Consider the following 14,271-nt stretch of genomic DNA (forward strand, 5'->3'; position numbering starts at 1 on the left):
TATTTAATGGCTATAGGAGAAGAGAGAAATATTTAAACGTTTAAGTGGAAAAACAACAGCTCATCATATTTTTTCATGAATGAAATAAATGTGCAGCTTAAAAAAAATAAATAAACAATAAAGATAAAGACCAGACACAACTTATAAACTTTTTTATCAGTGACCTTGAACTTGCATTAATGACCTATGTTAAAACTCACGACACACCCTCAGTCATAAGCAATCTTGGTGTGAAATAGGAAATCGCCATGTTTATCTATTTAAAAGATATGGACTAGGCATGAATTATGATTCGTTTCTGCCAGTGTCCTTAAAAATGCGCACAAATGACCTTGTGTCCTAAAGTCATGACACACTCTCAGGTCTTAAGCAATCTTTGTGTAAAACGGATCCCTCCAAGTTTATCCATAAGAAAGATATGGACCTTGCAGAAATTATCAAATTTTCTTTCGAAGACCTTATACTTGCACAAATGACATTTGGTCAAGGACATGACACACATTCAGAATATCAACAATTGCAATTTTGGTGTAAAACATAAACTTACCACGTTTTTCAATAAGAAAGATATGGAGCAGAATTGATTTATGAAATTTTCTCTGATGTTAAACTTAAATGACCTCGGCTCAAGGTCATAACACACCCTCATGCCTAGGCCATCTTTGTGTGAAATAGCAGATTAAAGTTTTTTCCATTATAGTCTGGTCCGATTTATAGAAAAAAAATACTTCTAACAGCAAATAATTATTATTTGGTCCAGCATAGTTTTTTAACCTATTTCGAGTATGCTGAGTCCGAAAAAATATGCTGGCCTTCATGAAAATGGCGTTAAAGAGGTCAAAATGGCGATTTAAAATGGCGGACATCCAATTTTTCTAATTTTCATTAAAAATCGTTCAAAAAGGAGGAATAATGTGTGAATATCTCACTGAATGTAATACAAGTTTAAAAATGATAATAGAATGCTAGCATTATTAGTTTAACTTAGAACATTTAGTTGTTCCTACACTTAATTGGAATTTTCTCTGATTTTTTGGCTAATGTTCTATATTCTGCTTTGTTCAGGATTTAACTTATGCAAATATCCATACACTTCGGATTTGTTTTTTCTCTCTCTCTGCATCTCACTATTCTACAACTGAATGATGGTGCAGCTGTAAGTTAATAGTCTAAATGGAGATTCAAAATGGATGATATTCATTTTTTTTTCAAATTATTTCTTAATGTCGTTTACCAAGGAGAAAGGATTAGTAAATATCTTACCGAGCGTAGTACAACTATGTTAAATGACAATAAAACACTAATTTGATCACTTTAAATCGGAAAATTTAGTCGTTTAAATTAGAAATGTGTTAATTAGCTCAAAATGGCAATTCAAATAACGTCTTATACATTCGAATTTCGTAGAAATTGCTTAACTCTGGGTCGTTTTACAGAAAAATAAATTACAGTTTGTTTTTTATATATATTGTATATATTGTATATTGATTAGTCCATTAAATATGAACAAACAAAACATACTTGAAAAGATTCATTTTTTTCTGGAAATAGTTAAAACTAACTCGACTTAAGAGTTTCAAAATTTTCCCCTTGACCGTATTTAAAAGCCTTTGAGCCCCACGTCCACCTAAAATCACTCCTGAATCCTTTCATCAACTCGCAATTCCACCTTTAAATTCCTCTGCACACCATCAAATATAGCTGAAGAAATTCTTTTCCGATTTCATCGAACACTTTTTTCTAGCTGATTAGCATTTATAAGAACTTAGTGTTATCTCCTAACATCTTCTTTTCCAGCTTTATTTGCTATATGTTTCAGTCTGTCTTCGGAATTTTGGTACTTTCAACACTGAAGTTAAATGGTGCCATGTGTCAAGGATGACAACCCCCTTGGCACGTAAAAGATCGTTCCTCTGTAGATCTAAAAAGAGAAAGCTCACTGGGGCCCGCCAGAGAAACCAAAATCCTTCAAAAACCGACTATTTAAACTGATAGTCCGCCGAAACATGGCTGAAAAATTGCTGACTCGGCGTTAAACAATATACAATTAATCAACCAACACTCAGGAACAATACATTATGTTGAAATGTTAAAAGTCTATTTTGTTTCCAAAACCTTATGCAAAATGAACTAGAGGTACTGTGAGGAATTAGCTCACTAAATGATACCCCTGTCTCCCATATGAATATAATGACTGTGTCCTTGTTTTGCTTTGGGAAACCCAAAATATGTATCGGATCAAAAAGTAAAATATGAGATCACAATGGCAATATGTTATAAAGATTCTGTGAAATTTTTATCTAATTTCATTCAGTGGTATGAGAGGAGTTGCAGATAAGAGATGGGTACCCCAAAGCGTAACAGACGGACGGACATACCGATTACTCTATACCCTCCCGCTTTTCATGCAGGGGGGGGGGGGTATAAAAAATCTCTGATATTTAAGTCATGTAGCTCTTTATTTTGTGACCTTGTGACCTCATATAGATTTGTTTTCTTTTAGGTAGAAGGGTGATTCTATTAGCAAGAAAATTCTCAAACCTTATCATCTGGAATCACATTGTGTGCATATTTTGGTGAGAAAAGATGTAAAATTATGCAATTTAAGAGTGCCTGCAGATTTCTCATGATTCATATCACTTACAAGCTTTCGTACCAATAGGCCTAAGCCATTCTTGATTTCGATCTAGTCAACACTCTCTTGACAACAAAATTTTCTTGAACACTTCAAGAACTTTACAAGGTTGTGTAAAGGGGGTATTGAACACAGACATTTTCTTCTTTCAGATTTTGTACATTTCACAATTTTTAAATTTATAAACACTGTTCAATACAAAATTGAAGAAGGATGACCGTTCACAGCATGAAATATTTGAGAATGCAGTAGAATTTTTGACTGAGAATAACAAAATGCAAATGTAGGGACACAGAATCAGAGCTGGACAATCAAGAAAATGTATGGTTTACGTATATTTTACTGATAATTTTTAATAAATATGTTTATATTGGGATATTATAATGTATTCAGATTTATAAGATGTAACAAATACTAGCAATCTAATTGGTCGTGGTCAATAATTTTAAAAATCATACTAAGTTATGTTGCACGTAAATATAAACATTTATTTTTTTCTACACTGGACTATAATAGATCAAGAATTTCCAACAACTAAATGATCATTCGCGTTAATGCTCGAGGAATACTGCTCTTGGGGTAGCTTAATTTTCGTATTGTCCTCAAAACAGCAATTATTTCTTGTACTTTTCATATGAAGAAGCATAGTGAGACAGGTTATAGGTTCAATGTCTTCGGGATTGTCGTCAAAAATATATTTTAACAATATAGAAGTAATTAAACAAAATTTTGTGATATAAATATCCTAAGTCATAAACAAAATTATCCTCTAATTTTCATTGCTTATTTGAACATTATTTCATGAATAAAAAAAAAAAACAAACTGTAATTTATTTTCTGCAAAACGAACCAGAATTAAGCAGATTTGGTATTTTACGAAATTCGAGTGAATAAGACGTCATTTGAATTTCCATTTTGAACTAATTAACACATTTCAAATTTAAACGACTAAATTTTTCGATTTAAAGTGATCAAATTAGTGTTTTATTGTCATTTAACATAGTTGTACTACGCTCGGTAAGATATTCACAAATCCTTTGTCCTATGTAAACGACATTGAGAATTAAATAATATGAAGAAAAAGATAAATGTCCGCCATTTTGAATCGCCATTTTGACTTTTAACTTACAGCTGCACCATTATTCAGTCGTAGAATATTTAGATGTACAGGGGAAAATTACAAATCCGCAGTGTATGGATATTTGCAAATGTAAAATCCTGAACAAATAAAAATATAGAAAAAATAGACAAAAAAAAAAAAAAAAAAAAAAACATAGAAAATTCGAATTAAGTGTAGAAACAACTAATTTTCTGAGTTTAACTACTAATGTTAGCAACCTATTATTATTATTATTTTAATAGTTTTATTACAGTCAGTTAGATATTCACTCATTACTTCTCCATTTTGAAGGACATTAAGAGAAAATTAGAAAAATTGGATGTCCGCCATTTTGAATCGCCATTTTGACCTCTTTAACGCCATTTTCATGAAGGCCAGCATATTTTTTCGGACTCAGCATACTCGAAATAGGTTGAAGAACTATGCTGGACCAAATAATAATTATTTGCCGTTAGAAGTTATTTCTAGCCTTCTTTTTAAAAATCAGGACCAGACTATAAGAAAATATCTACCAGATATGGATTATGATTTTTTTTCTCAGTGACCTGAAACAATAAACATACATGCATGTAAAGAAAAAAGTCACAAGGACAAAATATAATATTATAATTAATGTTACATAAACAAATATTTCAATGGATATTGTTAAAAGGATGTAATATAAAAAGATAAAAGAAAACAGAAAACACCAATAATAGAAAACATTAATAAACATGAATATTAATCATCAAAATCTTGATTTACAACAAAAACGTTAAATTTAACATTAATCTTACAATTTAAAATTTTCAAAAATTATGAGTTTTTGACAACATTATTTTATTGAAAATATTCTTTTCATCTTATTATTAGAAACTAAAAAGTCTTACATGGACTTGTAGTGTTCAAATCAATTTAATTCTAAGGAATCGTTACATTGTTTTTCCATACAGTTTCTTTTCCATATGAGTAAAAAATTCTCGAGAGGGACGTCAGAAAATAAACAACAGTACAGTTTCTACATACGGAAAGTTTTGAAAATTTACGTTATTAATTACAGCTTTTTTAAACACAAACGGAATGGACGATTGACTTTTATAACAGAGAGGTGAATCATTGAGATTACTATGACGAGTTTCAAATTTTAAAGTGAGACCGTGTGTCTTTTGGCGAATTGGCTGTTATGGTTTCCATCAGGCTTTGATGGCTTTATACTTATCATTCAAAGAGAACATCAAGATAAGTATTGTCATCTCTGTGAGCTATTTCCGGTGAAACTGTGGAACCTTCGATTATCACATCATCATATGAAGACGATGATTTACTTGAGTTTTCATTAGATCTATCAATTAAGTTGTCATCTCTGGTATACACTTCTGTATCCAATATTTCTATGTACGAATGCCGTTGTCTTCTAATAGTTTCTGTTGAAATAACAGGTTCTATATAATTTTCCAAACAACTACTTTCACTTGTCGTGTCCATTTTTGACCGAGGACCACTTTTGAGCACAGCTGGATTGTCCACCATTTCTAAACATTCCTCAATTTCCTGATACTCAGACTCAACACGCTGATACACGTGACCTTTAAAATTATCCTCTTCTAATCTGCTATACTGTTTTATATCGATGTCCAACGGCTTTCTTGAAGAGTCACTCAATACATTTATTTCATTGTTTTCTCCCCCTTCTTCCTTTGAAATTGTTTTGTGTGAAGATTTTGATCTCAATCGAAGCTGTACAATGATAACTATCAGAAGAATAGCTAATATCAATCCTACACCCAGGATTGTATAATTACTGTTAAACTGTCCCGCGGTAGTTCTATCAGTAGGTATTTCTGTTGTTTGTATCTCTGATGAGTACAAAATTGTTCTGCTTTTTATTGTTATATACGGCTTTAGCGTTGGTGATGTTGATATTTTGTAACTCTCTGTGGTAGAGATAGGAAGCTTAGTTATTATTATTCCTGATGACACTGATGGTGTAGAAGTATGTATTTTTGTCAGATGAAGCCCTTGATGTAAAGGGGAAATAAATAAAATGGAATAAGTTTAAAATTTATACCATTTTGCATTTAAAAAAAGTCTTTCTAGCTTAATTAAATTAACAAATGCATTTAGTTTTTACCTGTAACTGCCTGTGTGGTTGTAAGCTGGCTTATAAGAGGACATCCGGTCACGTGGTCACAATCCTCTGGAGAGCACGTGCACTCCCCTGCACAGCCTTCACCAAATTTTCCACGTGGACAAACTGTATCACAAATTTTCCCAAAGTATCCAGGGGCACATACTAAAATAATATTTAAAAGAGGTATCGCTTTTTTGAAAGAACTACAACGAAAGCATTGTTCTTCCCCTTACCTCAAAGTCAATTTTCAAAAGTTAATATATTTAAATAATTTTCCATCTTTATATTTAATCACATATTGATATGAATTTCCATTATCACATTACTTATTTGGGAAAACAAAGAGAAATAACCCTATAATTTTGGTAAAACTCGCGTTTTTCAATATAGTAATCAACAGAAAATATTTTTAATAGACCCCCCCCCCCGTGAAAGAAAAATTCCTTTACACAGGTAATATAGACTGTCATTTCACAAATTCATGCCAAAGCTTATTTTGTTACACGGGCAGGGGGACATACGTTTAATGACCAAAAAGTGACAAAAGTTATAATTTTTCAACAATTTCAAAGGGGTTTAAAACTAAAACATAGTATTTTATTAATGATATATGTTTAATTTCGTATGCTTAAAACATACGAAAAGAGGTAAGGAACACTTATCCACATTCAGAGATATTTTAAAATACGATGATGGTGTAAAGCTCAGTTTCAACGAAAAATATATATCGTCTTTTCCCCCTTGTTAAGGAGCAAAATAAGGGATAATTAACTATTTTACATTGGTATTAAAATTATTTATCAATAATAATTGAATTCATCTTTTCATTCAACAAAGATTTAATGGTCAAATTGTCATTAATATTGAATTAAATAAGTGTAAAATGTAGGCGGGAATCGAGAGTTAGCGTACGTAGTTCTTTCTTTCTTTTTAACAACTTGGAAATCCTTGATATGGGTCATTTTCAAAAAAAGTCCACTTTTTTATCTTTTGATCAGAAAAACAGGAAAAACATATCATTTTTAGAGTGAAAGTTTTTTCCCATTGGTTAATGTACGTGGTCATACAGCTTATAAGTTATTTTATGATCATCTCCGAGGTGTTTTATCAAAAGATATTCTATGCATTCCGAGTAAAATTTAACAGTAACATGTCACATTAACAAAAATGTAATAACGTGCTTATTTAAATGTAAGGGAAAAAATAACCATGTGAAGATATGTACAAATTTTGCACCTCATATTCATTGAATTTATTTATAGATTAATTTAAAATGATTGTTTTACTTATGCCGCCCACTAAATACTAGTATTGTGCATTTAACATTCAGGAAGTGACATGTCCCTCGCGTTTATGTCATTCCTGTTACCAAAAAGAAAATGTTAAAATAAAAGTTATCTCACTTTTCTGCGAACTGTTTTCATGATCCACAATATATAATCATTTTCTGTTGTCTCAAGTTTATGACCGCCATGATTTGAAAGTGATTAAAGAAAGGGTTCAAAGGTCGATAAGTTTGTCTTCTTGGTATAGTATAATGAAAACATGTCATATCTGTTACCTTCTTAATATGCAAGTACTCTTTAAATTGTTTATTCTACTAAAACAGTTAGATTAACTAACCTACAAAGAAATTGTGTCAATGTCTCGATGATGCAAAAAGAGTACGTTATACTAAATAACGGGTGATTTATATGAGAAACGTCCATCCTGTTACTGTTATTTCTGTTACCATTAATATGGTAACAGTAAGGAAAACTGGGGCCCGTTTTACAAAAGGACTTACGTCTTAGGACCAAGTATGATTATTCATATAACTTTTTAATTAACATCATATCGAAAATTATTTTAAACATTTTAAAAAAGAATGTGGTAAGATATTTTCACACAGACAATTTAAAAGAATATTATTAATTTTGCAAAATTTTACAATAATCCGAAGTTTTTGGTCTTAGTCGTAAGTTCTTTTGTAAAACGGAACCCTGGACTCCATATCTTGAGTTTTAACAATAAAAACAATTACTTTTATTTTTCTAAGTAATATAAGTTTAATAACACATGTTAAAAAACTTCGTAAATCATATTGAAATATGTTAGTGCTTCAAATAGTGCCATTACTATTTAAACATGCACTCTTGTAACAGAATGGACAAAAATTGTAACAGGAGGGACAAATTATCCTGGTATTTATATACCAATTTAAGTTTTATCATTTGTTTTTCTTACAATTATGAAAAATTTTTAGTTTTGCAACAGCATAGAGTACCTTTAATAAACAAAAATTGAAATGATAAATATTTTAATAGCACTTTACAATTAAATTTCGTAACAGGATGGACATAAATGTCTTTTATTGTCTAAAATTTGCCAGATTTGACAAAATCATTTTTAAGGTCTTCCGTTTCCAACGGAAGACCTTCTACTGATTCTGATGGTAAAGATTATTAAGGTCTTCCGTCTTCACGGAAGTCCTTATAGTTATTCTATTGTTTCTTATTATTATTCTTATTATTATTATTATTATTCTTTTTTTTGACAAAATTTTGTGCAGGCGATTTCTCGAAAACAAGTCAGCGGTTTTCGATGAAACTTACACAAAATATGTCTCATTATATGAAGTTGTTACATCTGTAGAAAAATTTGGAAAATTCGCTTCTGGTGCCAAGTTATTGACAATTTCCTGATTTTAAAATGCAATTTTGTTGCCCCTTTTTCTCGAAAATGGCTAAAGATATGATCTGGAGACTTATTGGAGACAAAAGTTTGTCACTTTGTGGTTTGCAGAATTACCTTCCCGTGCGTTGTCAATACTTCCGGTCGTTACGAGATGCAAATTAAAAATATCGTATTTTCCAACTTTTTTGTTTTTCAGTATTTTTCATTTATTTTTGGTATGTTAATAGAAACCCTCCTCGTAATGCTTACTATACAATTTGTTTGAATGTTGATAAATCTAAACTCTAGATATTAGCATTCAAAAATCTGAAGCGGGTCCAAAATGGCGGCTGTCTCTGTCAACGCCGACATTTCGCAATAGGTGTTTACGGAGGCAGCCGAGCGTTTGCTTGAACGAAAGTAACATAAGAATAAATGAAAGACAAAGGAATACATGGATTGTCACGTCGTATTTACGTTGCAGTTCTGTGTCAAACTAACGTCTTCTATAATTGGTTTTGGCTGGTTTTCAAAGAAGAAAAAGAAAAGACTAAATGTGCAAATGAAATTCGATACCTAATATCTCTTGTGCATCGCCGAAAAACAGATCTTAAATCATACTTATAAGTAATACTTTCTCAAAAAAGAATATCAATTAATTTTGTCAGTATAAATATTAACCACTGTTTTTCCTATGCACACTTGTGTCATATTAAACTAATAAATTAGACAAAAATAAGAAAACGATTTTTTTTAAAGATCGCTTCATGGAGTTTATTTTAGCATTCTTGTTTTAAAGACCTGATTCAAGTTATTGAGCATAAATGATATCGGATTCCTGACAGTCGTAGGGCGAGCCATGTTTTCCGGCGAAACTTTTCAACCTTTTTCGATTAACTATTTGGGATATTTCACTTTGAGGATAAACAGGAAATTGAAAAAAACATCATATCCGTTTCACCGCTTTAGTGTTACATGCATATATACAATATGGAAATTGTAAAATGTGTTAAACATACTTTCTAAACTTCGAATCTTAGGCTATAAGAACGTTCTTTTTATTAATTTCATTGAAGCTATCACACCTATTTAATAGAACATTCCAAAGAAAAGGGGGCGAAGATTAATTCGTGGCGTTTGGCGCTAAAATTTGAATAGTGACCCACCTTTCATAATTTTAAGAGAGAAGCACTGTTTCTACTATACAAGTAGATTAAGAGTAGAGGTCCCGATAGCGTAATATTTAGTGCATTGGAATTTCATGTGGCGACTTTGGTTCAATCCCCCTTGTGTGCAAATCTTTTTTTTTTTACTTTTCAGCTCGATTTTACGTTTTTTTTCTCCTGAATCGGACGGAAGACCTCTCGTTGCTCGCAACGAGTTTCATCTAGTTATTCTTCTTTTTTTTCTTCTGCTTCCTAGACCGCAACTTTGAGGCCTCATATCTCGCTCATTTCTCAACGTATTTCGCTCAAATTTTCAGACGTTATAGACGTTAATAAATTCTAACAGAATGCTGTCAAAAATTTCAAAAAGCCACTTCCGGTTTTGAGTTATTTCCCTTTAAAGGAAAATTTATAGGCTTTCGTTTCCAGACAAAGGCTCAGAGACGGCTAGAGCTGGAGCTGAAATTCTACTGAATTTAGATAATAGAAGGATTGAAGTTGTGCACATCGGTTTTTGATTTTCGATTTCTTTATTCAAAATGGCGCTATGTAGGGGTAAAAAATTAGAACGCTTAAAAGAACCAAAAATTATTCATATTTTTCTTTTTATCTTCTAAACTAAAAATAGTTTGCGAAAAAATATAGAACATAATTTGTGCAGAATTAGAAGATCTTTCAAATGATATGTAGTAAAAAGGGCTGACCCTTAAATTAAGGGACCTAGAGGGACCAAAAGTTTTTTCCAGATATCTCAAAAAGTATTGAGAATATCAAGCTTTATCTAATGGGGTCGTCAAAATATGTCCGGCGACGTCACGTCCGGTCGAATCGGAAGTAGTCAGAAAATGCATATTTTTGCCGTTTTTGACAGGTTTTTGGGTAACATGTGTCACTAGAAGCTTAGATATTAATTTTTCATCCGTCGTCCTCACTTCCGGCCAAACCGGAAGTATCAAAGAATGGCTTAATTTTGCAATACTTTTACATAGATTTGGAGGATTAACCCATTTTTGGACTCTCATTACTCTTTTTTTTAAATGAAAGTTACTTCCTGTCAAACAGGACGGAAGACCTACTCGTTGCTTTGCAACGAGCTCGGCTCTAGTTTTATTCTACATTTATTTCTCTTTTCCTAACCAATAAAGTTTAAAAAATCCATTTTTATTTAAAATGTAGATTTCATTGTCCATCCTGTTACACTGTTTTGTCCATCCTTTTACTGATTTGTCCTTTCTGTTACCCGAGTCCTTACTGTTACCAGTATATTTTCCTAGTTATAATTGCTTTGGCAGAGCACCTGTTTAAATAACTTTCTGTAACTGTTTATTCTAATCACAAAAATAATGTACAAGAATGTTTATTTCAACTATAGCATATAAATATTCAGCAATAAGGCTTTTCATGAAGAAAAGCCCATAAATTTTCTTCTGTTTGGTGTATGGTAGTTTGACATGCTTTTAAACGCTCATATATTAGATGAATGTCAAACATCTTGGCATTCAATGATATATTTTTCATTTTTAAACGATGTACAAAAGATTATTTGATAAAAAATTTGAAATAGAATTTTACAGCTCTTTTTATGAAAGTAACAGGAAGGACAATAAAATTTAAATGACTAAGATAAAATGTCAATATTTTTTAAAAGAAATATTTTCTTTTATGCAATACAGTGGATTTTATGAGTTTATTACTAAATTATTCAAATAAAGTTGAAAAAATCATAGTAAAACCACTTTCAATTTTCAAAAATATGTCATTCGAAAAATGGACCTTTTTTGAAAATGACCCATATAGAAAATGCGTTGTTTATTAAAAGTTTCTGGGAAAATGAAACAACCACTTGTCGGCGGAATACTACAAATTTAGACCTGTACTTGGTAATTATGGCTTTTGAGAAGTAACGGAATTTCCTTTTTAAGCCACACCTACGATAGGAAACATTGGTTTCTACGGTATTATCAAAGAATAATATATATCGTTACACAGTAGATCTTAACCTATGAAATTGGATGAACTCTCCGATCATTCTTCGACTCTAGAACAAGCGTTCAAAGCGTTGTAAATGCAGGAGAATTGGTAAAGATAACGATGGAGGTTATGGTGATAGCATAAATGCATAGAGCGTAAAGATTACCATTGTGACTTACTTAATAATTATTTGATAATTGATAATAGTCCAACAATATCTATTACAATGAATTCAGTAATAAAACTTTTAAAAAATCTGATTTGTAATCTAATTCTACAAAATCACTTTACGATTGATTGATTGATTGATTGTATACTGTTTAACGTCTCTCTCCAGAATATTTCACTGATATGGAGACGTCACCATTGCCGGTGATCGGCTGCAAATTCAGGCCTATGTTCAGAACCTACGGCCCTTGAGCAGGGAGGGATTATTATCGTGCCACACCTGCTGTGACACGGGGCCTCGGTTTATACTGTCTCATTCGAAGGACAGCCCCATTTAGTTGCCGTTTACGACAAGCAAGGGGGTACTTAGGACCTATTCTATCCCGGATCCCCACGGGGCAAATAACTTTACGAAATCACATTTACTTGGTAAATTTCTGTGTTAAAAAAATATAAGAAGAAACATTATAAAAAGAAACAATCTGAATAAAATGTTTGCATATACAGAAAAATAAAAGTTTCAAAGGGATAAAATTTCGTTGGCTTGGTATCTTAAATGATTTTGTTGGCATTTTTTTTTTGGTTCAAAAGTAACGCTATTCAACATATAGTCAGACCACAATTTCCTGTTGGCTTTCATTTCCCTTATATTTTCAAGCAACAAAATCAACAAAATTTAATCTCCAAGGGAACTTTCTGCTTTACAGTACATGTACATAGGAAAACCTTACCGTTACAATCCCCGTTCCTGTCTCTGTCATAATTAGTACAACATAAAGAACCTGTCACATTTCTGAAAAGAAGAATATTTGAAATTGAAAATAGCAATCGTCTTTGAATCTTTGAGATAGAACCATTGTATATGCAATTAGATCCTAGGAGGGCACTGTGATTTAGTTCCCCTTGGTTACTCTGCTTAAGCTATATATTGGATATCTGAGCTAAACAATAAAAAAAAATATTAGAATAACTGGAGGTTTACATTGTATAATATCTACGTTCAATTTGAGACTTTCACTAATTTTCATCATTAAATATGCCAACCCTTCAATGGCTAAGTTGACTTTAAACTGTGTCTGATATTTCAATCCTAGTCGGAAATAAATCAGTTATTGTTCTAAATCTCTGATATTTATGAAACGTTAATGCGATTAATCTCAATTGTGTAATTTACAGGAAAGCCCCGTCTTTATATAGATTAGCAAAACAAATAGAAAGGTCTTTTTAATTTAAGTTTATATGAGATAATTAAATATATACTATATATGAAAAAATGTATTGTTAAACATTTTCATGTAAAAAGCATTCCTTCTTTGAATGTAGCAAACTTACACATGGTGTCATGCATATGAATGTCATTCAACATTTCTATATATTTCTTGTGTTTGTAATAGTGTTACCCTTTTAAAAGTTAAAAGTGTAAATTTATTCTTACCTGTTTAAGATACAGATTGTTTTACCTATAATAAAGCAAGAAGAAAATATTAAAAGTAGTCCAAAAAATTTTAACACATCATGAAATAAACACATATTGATCTTATATCTATAAACTCATATCCAGGAAGCAGTTGAAAATTTGGAATTTAAACTGACAGGAAGTCACAAACTATTTTAATTATATTTTTTCTTCCTGTAGCAATTTATCTTTGATTGTTCGAAGTGTTCCATTGTCATTAAATAAATCAGCATTCCGTGACTGCATTCGAAGTTGATTATCACAGAAAGAGTCATATGTTTTTATTAAAATCTATCATACAACGACTAAAACTTTGAAATGAAAAGACCCATTATTTAAGTTCGCCCTTTATATAAGTAGGTTTTTTTTAACTAATAGTGTTTACATGAAATAGCAGATTTACTAATGGGAAAGCAACCCCCCTCTCCCCCAGTGAAAAAGAAAGTAACATTCACTTAAAGACAAAACACTAGCCATTGTCCTTTTTTTAACATTTGTTTCGTATATGTACAAGTATGTTCATTCTGCAAGTGCTCAACTTTACTTAGATATAAAACGGAAAAAGTCAAGATCCAGCTCCTTTGCACAAACGTTTTGTTTAATTACTTTAATAGCCAAACATTCTATTGATTTCTCTTGTCACTGATTAATCAATACCTGAATATAATAAAGAATCATCACAGGTTTGTTCTGTTTGTAAGTTTTTTAAAAATATGATATACTACTAGAACTTCTCTGCCGAATATAAATAAAAAAAATCATTTCAATTTATTTTTATGAGCACTGATCACCTGATATCAAACAAATTATTAAAAGTATTCATAATTAAATGAAGCAATATACGTATACAATACATAATTTTAGATGCCTCTGTGATTAATTTGACGTGTATGTATAAGAAGTAGAAGCAGGGGGTGGGGTTGGGGGGTTGGGGGGAATGGTAACTCTATACTGATATTGGCATTAAAATCACAATATCTATAAGTAAGA

At 31.3% G+C, this 14,271-nt stretch overlaps 1 protein-coding gene across 1 annotated transcript; it reads right to left on the reverse strand.

Annotated features, from left to right (window-relative positions):
- Window positions 1-4,952: 4,952 nt before the first annotated feature.
- Window positions 4,953-13,169, reverse strand: LOC134273263 (uncharacterized). The gene is made up of 4 exons (XM_062755450.1): window positions 13,158-13,169; window positions 12,557-12,746; window positions 5,866-6,027; window positions 4,953-5,752 (listed from the first exon to the last, which is right to left on the reverse strand). The coding sequence occupies exons 1-4, from the start codon at window positions 13,167-13,169 to the stop codon at window positions 4,953-4,955; spliced, it is 1,164 nt and encodes a 387-aa protein (XP_062611434.1).
- Between the last annotated feature and the right edge of the window lie 1,102 nt (window positions 13,170-14,271).

The sequence above is a fragment of the Saccostrea cucullata genome, unplaced genomic scaffold, assembly GCF_032062105.1.
Source record: "Saccostrea cucullata isolate Sc308-1 unplaced genomic scaffold, CSIRO_AGI_Scuc_v1 ctg7992, whole genome shotgun sequence".
Taxonomy (NCBI): Eukaryota; Metazoa; Mollusca; class Bivalvia; order Ostreida; family Ostreidae; genus Saccostrea; species Saccostrea cuccullata.